This window comes from Trachurus trachurus, assembly GCF_905171665.1.
Source record: "Trachurus trachurus genome assembly, chromosome: 20".
Classification (NCBI taxonomy): domain Eukaryota; kingdom Metazoa; phylum Chordata; class Actinopteri; order Carangiformes; family Carangidae; genus Trachurus; species Trachurus trachurus.
In genome coordinates, this window is record NC_139911.1 from 3,560,709 (window position 1) to 3,578,944 (window position 18,236).

The 18,236-nt window shown below is 43.5% G+C and overlaps 1 protein-coding gene across 1 annotated transcript in view; it reads left to right on the forward strand.

The window, feature by feature from the left end:
• The first annotated feature begins 1,901 nt into the window (after positions 1-1,901).
• Positions 1,902-18,236, forward strand: part of gfod1 (glucose-fructose oxidoreductase domain containing 1) — a 36,691-nt gene continuing 20,356 nt past the window's right edge. Inside the window, exon 1 of the mRNA XM_083995643.1 lies at positions 1,902-2,780. Within this exon, the coding sequence (XP_083851769.1) occupies positions 2,528-2,780 (253 nt within the window). The 5' untranslated portion in view covers positions 1,902-2,527. The remainder of the gene's footprint in view (positions 2,781-18,236) is intronic.

Genomic DNA, 18,236 nt, shown 5'->3' on the forward strand with positions numbered 1-18,236 from the left:
TCTTGCTTCATCAACCCTGAACCAGAAGCGTCTTGCAAAATGAACCTAGGAAGAAAAAAAGAATAAGAAACTTAAAGCTTCTGTGTTTTTTTTCTTTATTTCAGCAGGAAACCATTATTTATGTAGTTAAAATTCAGCATTACTGTCAAACCTCCTTTGACAAGAGCAGCCCTGAGCTTTGGCCTTGGACGCCCTTTGACCTCTGAGCAATCTGCCAATCTAAAGCAGCGTCCGTCTCTCCTCTGTTTGCTCTTTTATACATAGATAAAATAAGATAAGACACAATTTAAAAGCTTTACCTCACAAACTATCTTTAAATTCACATGTTTGGTGCACTAAAGATTGAGGATGCAGCCGGTAAAACACTTGTTATTGATCACAGTCATGCATTTAAATCATTATTGAGCACATTCAGTCCAGATCAATACAGTAAATCAGCTGTGTGGTGGCAGTGGTGAAGCTGCAGTGTGTATATATTAGTATATATGAGACGTTAAACCCACAGGGGGATGAGACGAGCGGCGGCAGCAGCAGCACAGTGGACTCAACCATGATGATGAAATTCAAATCCTCTTCCTCACTTCAAAGGCTCCTGATCCCTGCTGCAGGATGCAAAGAGGCTCAGCTCAGCTCCATCATGGCTTTAAAAACCTAGAACAATCATTTTCTGTCTTTTTACCCCCGCTCACTCACACACACACACACACACACACACTGTCAGGCTCAGTTGCGTGTGACTGTGAACCAACGGCTGCAGGGTCACGGCCGGGTCTGGACCTCTGCAGCAGCTTATGTAGTAGTGGAGTGATTGTTGACTGAGGTGGAAGATGAGGGATGATGATATAACATGCATTAAAACAATACAGCAGCAATATAAAGTGTTTAGCCTATATTAATATAATAATAATGGCTCTCATTGGTTTGAAACAGCACCCTTCAGACGTCCATAATTAATAAATAACACAGATTTTAGGACAGATCTTAAGCTGCTGCTGCTTCTTTTCCAGCTCCATCAGTCTCCACTATCAGGGGGGAACAAGCTGCTCAATTGTGTCCAGAAACTGAAGGGTTAAAGTGGGAGGAGACCTCATTGAGAGCCGCGTCAAGTGACGTAGAATCAGAGAGATACCGGAAGTTGTCAAAGGGAAACATTAAAAGTGTAGAAAATAGAAAACTACTACTACTTGTCCTCCTCCACTACTACTGCTACTATTTATAGTATTGACTATAGTAATACGGTAATAATCATTATCATTATAAAAGGACAGGTCAAAGTTTTTTGTTTATAAGAGAGAGGGTGTAGAGAGGAAGATTTAAAAGGCAGAATGTGAAATGAATGTTGTATTTGTTTGCTTTATGTAATGATGATAGTTTAACTTGCAAATAAGTGCAACTGTGTCTGATGCAAATCTGGATATAAAGGGCTCACTGACTCACTGTGTTTGGAAAATACATGGAAAATACTCAGTCATCCGTACATAAATAGATAGGTAAATAAAAGTGATATCCTAATTATAAAAACAGGAAGGATAAAAATAAAATGTTATATAAAGGTTATATAACCTGTCTTCTTAAAATAACTAACTTTGCTGTCTCAATATAGACAAAACTATTCTCTCATGACAATCAGAGCGATATTTATTATTATATTATAATTAATAATATTTATAGCAATGGCATTTATTTGTGCTTGTATGTTACAAAACATGTAATGGTTATTTTGCATTTATGTTAATTGAGAATAATGCTACATGTAGGCTAATCTACTATCTAATATACCTAAATATACATTTTTTACTCCGTTTGACTCCATATAAAGCTAAATAAAACAATAGGCTAATAAAATGAACGTTGTTTTAAATTCGAAATAGACTTTGACAAAGCTTTTATTTTGAAGTTCTCATGCACTATCGCTTCCGGTGAGTGTGTGCAGCTTGACAGCGCTGTGGAGCTGCAGCACCATCAACAGCAGCAGCCGCCTTCAGCTACAAACAGCGACTCTACGGGAGGAACGGACTGACGGACGGAGGTGTCGCCGACAGATGAAGCTCATTCCCGGGGTGTCGGTGCCTCAGAGCCGCTCGGTGTGAAGGGAGGAAGGAGGAAGGAGGAGGAATAACTAAGGCACCGTGGTGTAGGGAGTAGAGGAGAAGAGGAGGAGGTGACATGCCCTTCACCGCTTGGCGCAGGCAGTCGGTGCGCTGCTGCTGCTGCTGCTGACAGACACACACAGGCGGAATGAATGGTGCGTTTTAATGTCTGTCTGTGTTTATTAACGCCAGACTAATTTAAAAAAGGATAACAAGAGGATTAAAAACACGCCTGGATTTGGATTATTGTTATTATTAGGCTATTATATCTATTCCGGGGTGGGGTAGAGAAAGAGAAATGCAGCGCAGCGGGTGTTTGGCTGCAGGTGGATGGCCAACCTGACGCTGCTGCTGCCGGCTCAGGCTCCAGCCCTGAAAACAAACTAAACAAACCCCCGAAAAAGAAAAAAGAAAAGAAAGAAAAAACAAGCGGTGCCATGCTTCCAGGCGTCGGGGTGTTCGGCACCAGCCTGACCGCCCGGGTGATCATCCCGCTGCTGAAGAACGAGGGCTTTGCGGTGAAGGCGCTGTGGGGCCGGACGCAGGAGGAGGCGGAGGAGCTGGCCAAGGAGATGAACGTGCCCTTCTACACCAACCGGATCGACGACGTGCTGCTGCACCAGGACGTGGACCTGGTCTGCATCAACCTGCCGCCGCCGCTGACGCGCCAGATCGCGGTCAAAACGCTGGGTGAGTCCGCGGCGGCTGCTGCTGCTGCTGCTGCTGCTGGTGGAGGAGGGAGAGAGGGATGCTGCGGCCCTGGTGGAGTGGTGGGGGGTGGAAGATGATGAGGATGATAATGATGATGATGATGATGCAGACGCGTCTTCTGCTTTGACATGACAACTTTGTGCGTCATATTGTCTTGTATGAGGCCTTCAGGTGAATCAGGGTCAGATACACACTGCAAAAACTCAAATATCTTACCAAGAATATCTCATTCTACTTAAAAATAAGAAAAAGTAGCTTGTTTTAAGACACTTTTTACTTCTTTCAGGCATATTTTCACTTGAAATAAGTAGAAAAATCTGATAGTGGAGCAAGTTTTTCTTCCTTATTATATTAGTATAAGCACAAAATAACGTGCTTTCACTGGCAGATTTTTCTACTTATTTCAAGTGAATCAAGTGCATTTTTAGGTGATGAGTCTTATTTTAAGTGGATTAGTTTTGACTAGAAATGAGACATTTTGATAAGAAATAAGACAAATATTCTTGGAAAGATTTTGAGTTTTTGCAGTGTGAGGCCTTCAGGTGCATCAGGGGTCAGATCTGTAGGACTGTGCCTCTGCAAAAACTCTTTCCAAGAATATTTGTCTTATTCTTTGTCGAAATGTCTCATTTCTAGTCAAAACTAATCTCTTTCCACTTCAAATAAGATTCATCACCTACAAATTAACTTGTTTTTAGATCATTTTCACTTGTTTCAATCAAAGTTTTCACTTGAAATAAGTAGAAAGAGCAAGTTTTTTGTGCTTGTAATAAGAAAGAAAAACTTGCTCCACTATCAGATTATTTCAAGGGAAAATATGCTTGAAAGAAGTAAAAAGTGTCTAAAAACAAGCTACTTTTTCTGTGATGAGTCTTATTTTAAGTATACGGTAATGAGATTTGTTTTGACTAGAAATAAGACAAATATTCTTGGAAATATTTTGAGTTTTTGCAGTGTGCATTGTTATTGCAGTGTTATTGGCACAGGAGCTGAGGTTTGACCTTTGACCTTTGCTGACAGTATGCAGTTAGGCCTATGTATGTGTGCATATGTGTGTTTGTGCATAATATGTGTGTGCATATGTGTGTGTGTTGCCCCCCCTTTAAAACAAACCACACACTTGAACCTGTCATAGTGAAACTGAGACGCAGTGAGAGGAGAGGAAGAATAAAACTCACAAAGAGCCTGTTCCAGTTTAAATGTGGAGCAGCAGCTTATTTTGGAGATCACATCACATTTGGGAGTCGAGGAGCTTTTTGAGCTCCACACACACACACACACATGCACACATGCACACACACAAACACACATACACTCACACAGAGCTCAGCCGGCTCTCGGCTCTTGGCCACAGACGTCAGGTGTTTGGCTGCAAAACAAAATGGGTCCAAAGGTATAAAAAACTAAAACATCCAGAGAGGAAACGGGATTGTTTGTCCTGATCAATAGTTTTGATTTTATTCAGTTTCTATTGATTAAAAACAGGAAATCGTCACGTTAACAACAGTGTTTTCTGACGCTCAGAGTGGAGCCCCCCCCCCTACTGTAACACCCATCTAATCCAAATATGGGCATACAAGGGTTAACCCTAACAAAATAAAACAAGGATTTTGAGAGTAGCTTCATCCATTGTTGAGATTTCTGTTCTGGAAATGTTATGGCAAATTAGCGTATATTCCATCAGATATTGCCTCATTTACATATTTAAACATAAAATTTGACAAAACTTGTAATACAAAAAATATTTGTCTTGATGGAAGTGATAGATTTGGGAAGTTTCATGGTGATATCTGTTAGTTAAAAATTTTACCCTATTCACCTCTAGTGTCTCACCTTAAACCCACAACGACCAGATGATGAGACAATGTTTTTTAAAATACCACAAAACCGTTGAGTCACGTTGTTCACCTGGTTGAACAGGGCGTGTTAGTGTGTTAATGTGTGTGTGTTAGTGTGTTAATGTGTGTGTTAATGTGTGTGTGTCTCCAGTCAGAGATAAGGCCTCTGTGGCTCCATTCATTCTCACTCTGACGCCTTCATCGTGTTTACTCACCGGCCTCGGTGGCAGCGCGAGGTAACAAGAGGGACGGAGAGAGGAAGGTGTTTGTTTACACCGTGACGAGTCGACTACACACTAGAGTCAATATGAATCACAGGCTGCACACACACACACACACACACACACACACACACACACACACACACACACACACACACACACACACACACACACACACACACACACACACACACACACACACACACACACACACACACACACACGCTGGGGAGGAAGTGAATTCCTGCCTCCATCCTGCAGGAGGTTGAACCAGGACTCGCTCATCGTGTTCCGGTGAACTGGACTGAACCGGCTGGTTTCACACACTCCTCCTTTCCTACTTCCTTTCCTTCCTCCTTTCCTTCCTCTTCTCCTTCCTCCTTAGCTTGTTTCCTTCCTCCTCTCCTTAATCCTTTCCTTCCCCCTCTCTTCTCCTTCCTCCTCGGCTCGTTTCCTTCCTTCTCTCCTTCCTCCTTTCCTTCCCCCTCTCTTCTCCTTCCTCATCTCCTTCCTCCTCTCTTCTCCTTCCTCCCCTCCTCTCCTTTCCTTCCCCCTCTCCTCCTCCTTTCCTTCCTTCTCTCCTTTCTCTTTGGCTTGTTTCCTTCCTCCTCTCCTTCCTCTTCTCCTTCCTCCTCTCCTTCCTCCTCTCCTTTCTCCTTGGCTCGTTTCCTTAATCCTTTCCTTCCCCCTCTCTTCTCCTTCTGCCTCTCCTCTTCTCCTTCCTCCTTTTCTTCCTCCTCGGCTCGTTTCCTTCCTTCTCTCCTTCCCCCTCTCTTCTCCTTCCTCCTCTCCTTTCCTTCCCCCTTTCCTTCCTCCTCTCCCCTCCTTTCCTTCCTCCTCTCCTCTCCTTCCTCCTCCTCTCCTCTCCTTCCTCCTCTCCTCCTCCTCTCCTCTGCTTCTTCTCCTCGGCTCGTTTCCTTCCTCCTCTGCTTCCTCCTTTCCTTCCTCCTCCTTTCCTCTCCTTTCCTTCCTCCTCTTCTTTTCTTCCTCCTCTCATCTCCTTCCTCCTCTCCTCCTCCTCCTCTCCTCTCCTCCTCCTCTCCTCCTCCTCTCATCTCCTTCCTCCTCCTCCCCTCCTCCTCTCCTCTCCTTTCCTTCCTCCTCTCCTCCTCCTTCCTCGGCCGTCCAGCTCTCAGTCTGAGCTCCTGTTTGCACTCAAACATGAAACACTGTTTGCAAAATCTCTTGAACGCGGCTCTGATGATTAGATCGAGTCAATATGTCAATATGTGCTTTGTGAGGGAGCGAGGCCGTTAATCTACTACTACAAGTAGCCTACTCCAATCACTGTTGTGCACTTTGATGACATCACAGCTGACACTTCCCGCCATAAATCATCTCTTTACTTTATCAGCAGCTGAAAAGTTGGAAACAGCAGAGAAGAAACAAAGACGCAGCTTTTTATTGACAAATCGACGATCAAACAGAGCTTTTGTTAAAGCAGATATCAGCTTCACGGCCGTTTCGGCTAATGCTGCGTTCAAGGCAGGCTTTTGAAACCGTAAGTTACAGCTTCAAGTCACAACTACGACTTGGTAGCGTTCCAGGTAACCCGTAGCTCGTGTTTTTACCATCCTGTTGTCTGTGAAAGTTCCCTATAACGGCCACTCGTAACTCGTACCAGATCGAACTGGTATGACTTCACAGGAAGGAAAAACACAAAGTACGAGTTTCTTTGAACGCACCATGAGTTAGCAGCCCCCGCCCTTGTCAGGCATCAATTGGTCCTCGTGCTACGTCACCACATTCACGCGCATCCCTTGGCTGCACACACAGCCCTTCATGCCGTTCTCTCTCCTCATTGGATAACACTTGTATCCCACAAGGAAAATTTTCTCCTCGGGTTACAGCAGAGCAGAGTGACGGAGAGACTCGTGTTTAGGCTGAAATACTTCATGTAAGTGATTGCTGACGGAAAATAGGACTATTTAGGACTTATATTAACAAAAACATTCCACTGATATCTGCTTTAAGTTGCAAAGATTCCTCAATCAGTTTTTTTTTGTTGTTGCTGATATCAGTGCAGATATTGATCTTTAAGTTTCTATCAGTTGCTGCCGGTGCATTGAACAAAGTTAGAGTGAAACAATCCCGACTGGCTGGTGACCGATCGATCAGGACATTGTTATTGATCCGACTCTGCAGCTGGTCACACACACAATGTGCAATGCTGCAACAAAGTTTAGCAAGAATACATATGATAAACGTCCCAAAATAGGTTTAGGAATTGGTCCGATGCTGGATTTTAATGTGTTTATCCTCACATACGCCAGTTAAGTGTCAGATTTGAGTGTTAAAGACTGAAATGGAGGCTAAAGTTTGGATGAAATGTGCAACTTCTGCTCCTCAAAGTCGTAAAACTGTGAAAATTCATTCACTCATTATGAAATAATCTTCAGCATTTCCATTGAATTGACCTCTGTTGTTCATCAGATTGAGTTTCAGTCGGTTGCGTCACTGTGATGTGTGTGTGTGTGTGTGTGTGTGTGTGTGTGTGTGTGTGTGTGTGTGTGTGTGTGTGTGTGTGTGTGTGATGCTGCAAAGCTACTTCCTCTTCTGTCAGGGTGTGTGAGAGTTTGTTCATTCAGCGGAGAGTCAGAGGTGATGGAAGCTGCACACACACACACACACAAACCTGCATCAGTCAGTTCGGTAACTTCGGTTTCCCCTTTGAACGATGGGATATTTCTGATCAAATATTGGAAACGGAAGTCGATCAATCTTCTGCAGAAAGACTCAAAACTTTCTCAAAGTTGCAGCAAAGATGAAATAAAGCGACCTCACCTCAGAGTTTCAGTCAGATGTCCCAGTAAACGTCAGAGAGGATTAACTGTATGCAGAGAGATTGTTTCTGTTTTTGCTTTTTAAATATTGAAGAATTATTTTTGGAATCATTTGTATAAAAGTAAAAAAAAAAAGACTATTTTTGATAGGATGTAGGCTAGCTCCATCTTCATTTTGCAGTTTGTGTAGCAAAGTTCCTCCAAAAGAAAAGAAAAGACTAAATAAAAAAAAGAGTCAAACAGGTAAAAATCTGATGTTCGGTCATTTTGTCTCCAGGTAGAAAATCAAATATCTAATCCCAGAATGCAACATTTAAAGTGCTTTAGTTTGAGATGAATGTATAAAGATGTAAATATATATATATAAAAAAACAACAAAATAAAAGCAGATGTGCACTGGATGTCAGACCTGCTCGTTAAAACAAAAACTAAAAAGGCCTTTGCCCTTTAATAATAATAATCATCATGTCTGTATCCCATTGTTGTCTCGTGATGCGTTCAGGGCCGCAGGGCTTTTACAAACTCTCTGTGAAGTCACAGTGAAAAATGGAAAAACACACGTCACACGAAGGAAAAACGTTGCTCGTGTTTTTCAGGTTTGACCCGACGGGATCACACTCTCCCTCTCTCTTTACAACAAACCAGTCGGTCGAGTTCAGCAGCATCTCTCTCTCTCTCTCTCTCTCTCTCTCTCTCCTCAAGGATTTCTTACACTTTTTTTTTCCTCCTTTCAGTTTTTTTTTCTTTCTTTTTTTACTACGTTGGCGTCTGATGTCACTCAGGCTTTCTCCTCTTTCCTGGCCGTCGGCCGGTCAGAGTGAGATTCTTAAACCAGATTCAGATTCTTCTTCGTTCTTTTGTCTGTTTTCTTTCTTGGACCGTTCAGGCACATTTGCATTTCCAACATTTCCAACACACTGCAGACCGGCTGGTGTGTGTGTGTGTGTGTGTGTTAGTGTGTGTGTGTGTGTGTGTGGTGTCCTAGTTAATTTCCCCTCCTATAGGTTTACACAGTAGCTCTAGGTGTCTCAGGTGTGGCCTTATAGAGACAAGACTTTCAGGTTTAAGTGGGCAAGTGAGATTTAACACAAAAAAAAACCTGAAGGAAAAGTAGAAAAACAGATTTTTGGTTAATTAATGAAGCAATTAAGTAAATAAACAAAATAAAAACACATTGCTCCAGCTTTCGAGGTAAATTCATGCAAAACCGCTGATGCGCGTTGCCTTCAGGGACAGTTTTTCATCATCAGTCTCTGCATTTCCCTCTAAAACAACTCTGTCTGGTAACGTTGTGTTATTATCTCATAGCGTGGTGAATGTGCAGGTCACAACTTGTCCACCAGAGCGTTGTGGAGTTGTTGGATTGTGTATTTGATGAGTTTGATGATGAGGGAAACCAAGAAATCCCATGAGCCTCCGTAGCGTAGCTCTGAGCAGCTCACGGCTCTGCTCCACCGTTCTAAAAACAGCTTGCACCGACAATTAAAGGTAACAAACCTACTGCTATGACTATAGGGGATTATGGCAATGGGCCAATTTGCCAAAATATTGAACTATCCCTTTAAAAGTAAGGCGCAAGAACACTGAATGCATATAGCATGGGCCTAAGCCACGGAAGAGATCTGTCAGGTAAGAGCTGGCTAACTCCTCCCCTCACCAGAGTTTAAGATAGAGATGGCTGCTGCAGGGATAAAATACTGCTTGTACCTGTTGTTACTCTTAACAGGAGGGAAACTAAACCTGGAGCCAGAGGGCAAGGTGTGAAATTCAATATTTGATCAGTTTTTGTCACATATCTCAGAGGGTGCATGCATGGTGTTTTAAGGTCACGCTCTTATTTTGTCAGTGGAGCAGCAGCAGCAGTGAAGTGAAACTTGAACCCACCAGAGTTTCAGGTGCGTTTTCTTTTCCTCTGTGGAAGGAGGAAGAAGTGTGAACGCCAACGCCACGTGTGTGTGTGTGTGTGTAAAAATCCCCTCGAGTGTTGTATTTTTCCTCCATAACGTATAAGATTGTGAAATGAAACAAATTCTGATCTGACGTGGAGTGAAATGACGTAAATCGTCTCATGTGACCCGTGAACAGGAAGTTGACCACATCTCAGCGTGTTCCTCATAATGAGATGATTTGATTAGCAACATGTCGGGGTCAGTTCATCAGTCTAGACACCACACACACACACTCTGACACACACTCACACACACACACAGACACACACACACATCTCAGATCCGTGTTGTGTCCGTGATGGAGAATATCGAGTATCAGCGGCTCCTCCTCCTCCTCCCTGCAGACCGGACCAAACTAAGAATAGCACCGACAACAACACCACAATAATATTTTGAAGCAGAGGAGATGATGAGCAGCTTTCCATTATAATTATTACCCATGATCCTTTGCTTTGTAGATTTTGTGTGTTTTATTTTACATCCTTAAAGCTGCACTAATTGATATTTTTCACGGGGCGTTCAGGCGTCACAGGTAACTCACACTGACCACGGCTGTTGAGTCAAACACCTATCAACCACAACCACTTCTCTAAGGTGATGATACGTCTCTTATGTTGAGTTATGAGCTTGTTTCACTGTAGATAAATGTCAATGAAACGAAAAAACGAAACATTTACAGCTGCAGATTCACATTTACACACACAGAGGTTGTTGAATTTGATCAACGGGAATGAAAACAAGCAGAGAAAGAGTGTGAAATGATGCAAAAAAACACAGGTTAGCAGTTGTAGCTTCTGTTTAAATCCAGTTACAGTCCGGGCAGATGTGGTTCAGGGGTCAGAGGTCACTTAAAGACGATAAATGAAAGTCTGAAGTGGACTCTGTGATCAGGTGAGGAGGTTTCAGATCTTATCACAGTGAGAGTAAACATGTGACGTGTGTGTGTGTGTGTGTGTGTGTGTGTGTATTGACCCTCACTGAGCTGTAGCTGCAGTCGTAGTTTTCTCTCTCTCTCTCTGTCACACTCACACCTGCTGTTAAAGGGCCACGCGAAGGCGAAGGGCTATTTATAACCCCGACTGCAAAAGGGCAGGCGTCATCATAAATACATGTTCCCACCGCTGATGCTGTTACGCAACCGCACACTTCCGACCCGTGACGAGCTCAATGGCAGCTTCACTCCGCTCCGCTCTGCTCTGCTCCATAAAGGGACCAGCGCTCCCAGCAGCACCTGCAGCCTGCAGCCTGGTGACCGGACCAAACTGAACTGTAGCATGAGAAATATAACGTTTTAAAGATGTTTTTAAAGAAAACTGAAGCTGAAGTTTGATTCACTCAGATTTAAAGGAGAATTATGGTCATTTTTGATCCCTAAATCGTTGTCCTGGTGGTCACCCAGCAGGTTAATACGGGCCCGTTTACATGCACTCAGTTGTCCAGTTCTAGTCGGACTATAAGGCAATAATTCGGTTTCCTCAATTGTCATGTGTAAATGTACTGAGTCTGTTTGGTTTCTCTTTGAACGATTGGATATTTCTGGTCAAATATTGGAAACAGAAGTCGATCGATCTGCTGCAGAAAGACCCAAAACTTTCTCAAAGTTGCAGCAAAGATGAAGTAAAGCGACCTCACCTCAGTGTTGGGGGGAGCAAAAAACACGACTAAAATGTATGCAGGGCTGGCAAACCAGAGTTACCATGGCTAACCACAACAAACACACAGAAAACATTCAAATATCTATGATAGGCTACATGACTGGAATCCTTAGAGACACCACTGAACTCATATAGTGGACAGTATAAACAGTATAAACTTTGTGTTTTTGCATGTAGCCACTCACCTCAGATAGCCCAACTCTGAAACATCCTAGAATTCAATTAAATTACTATCCGATCGCAGAGCGCCTGCTCTCCCCGCCACAGAAACTAACACTTTGTCCTTGTTGTGATGATTTCTTTACAAAAATAAACGGTCAGAGATATTATGGACATTACCACTGCACTGCGCGACCGTTTATTTTTAAAGAAATAAGCCATGGTGTAACTCCGGTTTGCCTACATCAATTTTAGTCGCATTTTTTGCTCCCCCCAACACTGGGTGACCATCAGGACAATGATTTATCAAATCAAAATCAAATGAACTTTATTTGTCCCGGGGGGGAAATTTGTCTTGGGCATAATACACCTGCTTTGTACTTGTAAAACATACATACACAATACATACTGTACATTACAGTAGCAACACTGGCACACATATCCAAGAGAGAAAAGAGAGAGAAAAAAAAGAGAAAGTGCGGAGAGTGCAATAAATTGTTCATAAAACCAGTTCAAATAAAAAACATACAAAAAAAAACTAAAAGAGAACAAGGGATGTTAATTAAAGCCAGCAGGTGAACAGGCAAACCGGATGTAATAGATATGATTGACTGATTAATGAGTTGATGGGTTGAAAGGGGCGTTAGGGGTCAAAAATGGCCGGAATTCTCCTTTAACAGAACCAGAACTTTTCCAGGCGGCTCTATTTTCCTCTTGTATTCATCCGCCTGATGGATTAGGGCCTTCGGGTTCAGCAGACTCAGACGATGAAGAGGAGGAGGAGGAGGAAGAGGAGGAGGTTTTTGCCGCCATTCCCAGGCTTCTCTCGTTGTTTTTCTTCTTCTTTACCACAAAGTTTCCCACTGGTTCACGTTCATGTGTTTTTTCTTTTTTCTTCCTGGACGTCCATTAACATGCTAATGCTGCGGCCTGGGAGCATGTGAGTGTGTGTGTGTGTCTGTGTGTGTAAGTGTGTGTGTGTGTGTGTGAGAGAGTGGAAGGGGAAGGAGAATGGCGGAGCAGAGAAAAGCTCGTCTTCCTGTGAAATTGCCTTTGTGAGCGCTGAATGGCGGGACGGGGACGAGGCCTTTCAGCCGGCCGCCACGCTGCGCTGACAAGTGAGCATTCCTCAGGAAAACAGGAATGTCCTCCTCCTCCTCCTCCTCCTCCTCCTCCTCCTCCTCCTCCTCCTCACCCCCCAAACTCCCCCCAAACCTTCATCTTTACCAGTCCAAAGCAGAGCTGCTGTGGATGAGGAGTCACATTGTTTTATTAAATCCAGGATTTATTTTATTTCCCAGCAGATTATGAGGGTGAGGAGGAGATAATGAGTGAAATTTGAATTTTGGGTGAACTATCCCTTTAAAGAAGGAAAATATGGTCACAGATAGAGAATAATGAAACATACTATGACATCACAGTGAAGTTGGCCTTTTGGGTGTTAAATGTCGTCATCATTTATTGTGAAACTGTGAATGAATTCATGAGTTGTGGTCAAAGGAGCGGTTTGTGAGGTCACGGTGAGTTTGACCTTTGACCTTTGAGCAACAAAGTCAGAGCAGGTTCATCTTTGAGGTCGCCACAACCTTGACCGCTGACCGCCCCAAAAATCAACCTCGAGTCCTTGTGAATGTTGATGTTAAATATGAACAAATGGTCTCAGTGTGATGCTGATTCAAGAGGCCAAATGTGACTCTGACCTTTGACCTTTTGTTCTGTTCAATATCTGTATTGAGTTTTTCATAAAACAGAAACAATTTAAAACAACAAAAAAGATCAATACAGATATAAGCACGAGGCGGGAGGGACATGAATCGAAGCCATGTGTAACAAAAAATAGGGAAGTACAGTTTCTGTTCCTTCACATATACAAATATACACAAACACAAATAGACAAACAGTGCCGTCTTAGACAAAAACAACCACAACAACGGGGGAGGGGGCCGTATCATCACTTAGAACCATAGACTGTAAAAAGAATGGACGTAGCGTCCGTGACGTCACCCATTGGTTTTGGGGAGTAGTTTTTGTGACTCAAATATGGCGGCCTGGACAGCGCCATGTTGGATTGGCCGGCCGAGAACCCGCCCACTGGCCTCGAAGCAGCTGTCCACGGAGCTGCTCGGACCTGTCACTCAACGTTTCCGCGCCCTAATTGGCCAGAGTTTTAACCTAATAACAGTAAAACGGTAGAGTTAAAAAAAAAATTCACCCCCCTCAGAGTGTGTGCGGGGGTAGAAACTATTGATTGAGACGAAAAAACGTTCTGACACCAGGCTTTTAACATGTTTATTGAGGATGTAAAATCGGTGATTTTAACATGGGGGTCTATGAGGAATGCTCCCTTCTGACACCAGCCCCCAGAGGAATCCGGGGGGATTGCAGTTTTTTGAACGCGGAAGTGAGCTTCACTTCTCAGACCGACAACTGCCCCCTTGCTTAGAACACGGCTCTCTTGAATACTCGATTCTGATTGATCAATCACCAATATTCTGCGGTGTTTATTTCTCGATAGACCACCGCTGAGCGGACCGTTGCTAGGGACTCCATAGCAACGGCCGACTCTGCATGTCCGGTCACGGCATAATACATCCATGGGTCACGGCCACTGTTTTGCTGAGCCTCCTCCCGTTCGTGCATTTGAAGCCTTTGATAATCAATCAGTGGATCGATGGATTACCGTAGTCGTACCTGTCATAAACAAGAGATTATGGGGTGCGTTTGTGTCGCAGAGCTACAGAGAGGAGAGGAGCTGTGACACGGTCAGAGGTTCTGATGCAAGTTTACTTTTCAGCCACGATGTGGAAATAAGGAGCCTCCACTCTCCCTCTAACAGGTTACAAGTCGTTTATCTAACATCACAATTAGTCCGAAGCTATTTAATGACGGTAAAAGTGAAACATAAAGTAAATATCCTGCATACTTTCTCTTTTCTGTGCTGCGCTGGTCAGAGCGGCGTCCCGAGCAACGGTCTAATTTTACATGAATAAAATCTCTTTTTATCATTATTTTGTGTTACATTATTGAATGATTTAGTTGTAGGCCGTGTTCTAAGCGGGATAATGTATAGTTGGTCAGTTGTTATGGAGAAATAAACCCCTTCATGTTGTATGAAACCCCTCCGCTTCGCGTCGGGGTTCCATACAACCTGTCGGGGTTTATTTCTCCATAACAACCTCCGAACTATACATTATCCCTTACATAAACAAAAGAATCATAGAGCGGGGGGAGTCCCCCTAAAGACAGCATCCAGTTCTTACATTCCACAACAGCAGCATCATTAAAGGGATAGTTCAACATTTTGGCAAATTGGCCCATTGCCATAATCCCTATAGAGGGATTACCAGCCTACGTCACTGACGTTCTACTGCGCATGTCGCCTGCAGAAAGAGAGCAGCAAGAGCCGTGATCATGTCTTTTTGTGCTGTTAGTTGCACTAATTGTTTTGATAAAAATAACAAAACGCGCATAATTTACAGAATAGCGTCAACTCGCACCCCTTTCAAGGCAAACGAGAGAGAAAATAGTACATTGGCGATTAATTTCGAGCAATATAACGTGTTAGATACGTTGGTTTGAATGGTGATAAAGCTAGATATGCCCACACAGCTGTAGAACTGCAGCGAATGAGTTGTGAAATGTTTACTACGACAGTGACTGAAGACGAGGTCACATACTAATGGAAAGCAAGCTGACATTAATTAACGTTAAGCTACATTGTTTTAGATTACCGGTCCGGTACATACTCAGCCATGCATGTAACGTTACAGTTACGTTATGCAGTTGTTCCAGACTTTAGACAGGTCCATCCTCTTCCCTCTCTGACCAGGCAGCAGCTCAGTCCTCACAGACACTGAGTTTTGTAATCGTGAGTGTTTTCCTGAACATTATTGTCTGTTAAATAGCTGTAGTAACGTTAGGGATGCACAGTGACAGTGTTGTTTTTACCGATGACCGACGCCGTGCTGTGAGTGTCCGTGGCTTGTCCCGTGGCTGAGTTGCCGTTGCCGCGGTACAAACTCGATCCTCCGTCCTGACGTTTTTTTCCCCCCCTGCCGTTATAAAACTATAAAACAGTCTATGTATAAAACACACACTACATCAGTAGGTGATAAACTGTTGTAGTAGGCTGACAACATCGCTAGCTAACACCGCTTTGACTACACTAGATCCATAGAGGTAACCATGACAACCGGTTCTTTCTGCAGTCAGGTTGCGCACGCATCCTGATTTGTTGGTAAACAGATAATCCCTCTATAGTCATAGCAGTAGGTTTGTTACCTTTAATTGTCGGTGCAAGATGTTTTTAGAACGGTGGAGCAGAGCCGTGAGCTGCTCAGAGCTACGCTACGGAGGCTCATGGGACAGAGTTGTTTTTGAGGTAAATACAGAGACTGCTGGATGAAAAACTGTCCCTGAAGGCAACGCGCATCAGTGGTTTTGCATGAATGTACCTCTAAAACAACTCTGTGTGGTAACGTTCTGTTATTATCTCATAGCGTGGTGAATGTGCAGGTCACAACTTGTCCACCAGAGCGTTGTGGAGTTGTTGGATTGTGTATTTGATGAGTTTGATGAGGGAAACCAAGAAATCCCATGAGCCTCCGTAGCGTAGCTCTGAGCAGCTCACGGCTCTGCTCCACCGTTCTAAAAATAGCTTGCACCGACAATTTAAGGTAACGAACCTACTGCTATGACTATTAGGGATTATGGCAATGGGCCAATTTGCCAAAATGTTGAACTATCTCTTCAGCATCAAGTGCATAATAACTCATGTAACCCGCTATGTGTTGTATTTTCTTGCTTATGGTCCACCAGGCACTCTAACACAATGGCTGCTATTCTATAGAAAACCTCAGTCATACACCTGGACCAGTATTTTAAGTATTCTACCCTTATGCCATCCAGCTATTGTGGAGGATACCCACTTCGGGAATATGTTCCTCTTTGCACAAAAAGTGAGAATAGAGAAGAGTCTTTTGGGATGTGCACTTTTAAGTTGTGTGTCCGCCAGTCCAAACAGTAGACACACTGGGTCTTTTTTAGGTTTAATGTAAAAAATTAAATGTAGTCGATCTTCTACATCTGGACATTACAATTCATTCAGCTTCGTTCAGCTCCTGATGTTTGTTCATCTGCAGCTTTTTCCTCCGTGTCTCGACTCGCTGCTGCTTAAACTCTGGTAATTAACCACTAAAATACCTCATTGATGAGACTTGTGAAACACACCCTCTCTGTCTCTGTGTCAGTGTGTGTATGTGTGTGTGTGCTGACTGAGACAAGCCAAAACAGAGACACCTCGGCTCGGCCCGACTGTGGCGAAATCACTTGTGAAATGTTTTTCATCTTGCACAAACACACTGAGCTGAGCAGCGTCGTCCATCTCCCTCACCCTGCTGCTGCTTCTGTTTCTGTTTCTGCTTCATCCACCTCGTCCTCGTTCCCAGAGGTGAAGAATCTGCAGCTCCGTTTAGATCTGCACCGCTCTGCTCACGTTTCTTTCCTTTATGTTCAAGAATAGGCCTCATCTGCGTCTCCTAATTAGCCACCGGGGGCCGAGGACAAGAGGCAGCTGCCCACATTAGAGCAGCAGAGAGGCGGCTCGGGCCTCTGATGCACTGACCTCGGCCCCTCTGGGGAAACGAACGACACTGTTACTACAGATTTATATATATTTTATTGTATTTTATTCTGAATTAAAAGAAACATGAAGGTGGAGAAGCAGCAGCATCACTGACAAACTCTCAAACAGCTGCAACAGGAAGCGATATTTTGGTTCACCGCAGCCTGCGAGTGTCTGCCTTCCTGTTTCTGCGTGGGCCGAGTGGAAACCTTGTGTATATGTGTGTGTGTGTGTGTGACATATTTGACATTGACATTGACATTCTTCTCGATCACTTCCTGCTCGCAAAACACTGATAGATAATCATTCACCTTTGTCGATGCAGGTTTAGTTTGAAAAATTGGAGAAAAAGTCAAAATTATTTTAGCTTCTCTCCGTCTCGTGACTTTGTGCATGAGAGGAAACTTTGTCAAATGATGTTGTGGGTTGTAAAAATCAAGGATTTCAGCAGAGCAGCAGTTTGCAAATGACATGAAAGTGACGGTGGTTAGTAGTTTGTCTCAATGGGTCACGTTCCACTCACAGAAACAGGGAAATATGTGAATGAAAAAACGGCTTCAGACTCACAGAGGCAGGAGAGGAGGAAAGGAGGAAACACAGCATCAGTCTGGGTAAAGAAATGTAGAAAATGTAAAGTTGAATAGTATAAATAGCAGCTTTATCATCATCACTGGAAACGATGAGGAACTGCGATCTGTCTGTCTTTTTAAACTATCATCTCTCAGTTCGTATCTGTTTCCTTCCATCTTTATTTGTGCAGCTCTTGTTCTGAATGATGCATGATGACTCAGCCACAGCTTCACTGGGCTCGGTCTATTTCCTGCATTTTTACACTGAGTCACAACCAACCAGCCACAGAGAAGGAGAGACTGAGACGATCAGATCAGATCGGAAACAGAAACAGATATGAAGATACGCCGTAAAACGTTTTATCATCTCGTCTCATCGTTACAGTGAAGTTGCCAAGTTTAGTGTCATTAAAAACCTGTTGTCATCAACTGTATCTGGCAACCCACACTGCAGCTGCAGCTGGACACACTGCAGAGCCTGTTGCTCAAGTCTGGGCCCTGACAACTGATTAACCAGCCAATATTGAGGCACATTATTTTGCAGCGATCTCTCAAATATGGTTCAAACACTCAGCATTTTACAGTTTAATAATACATAACTTCTCTTATTCCAAATATCCTCAGTGCAGCTCTGCAGA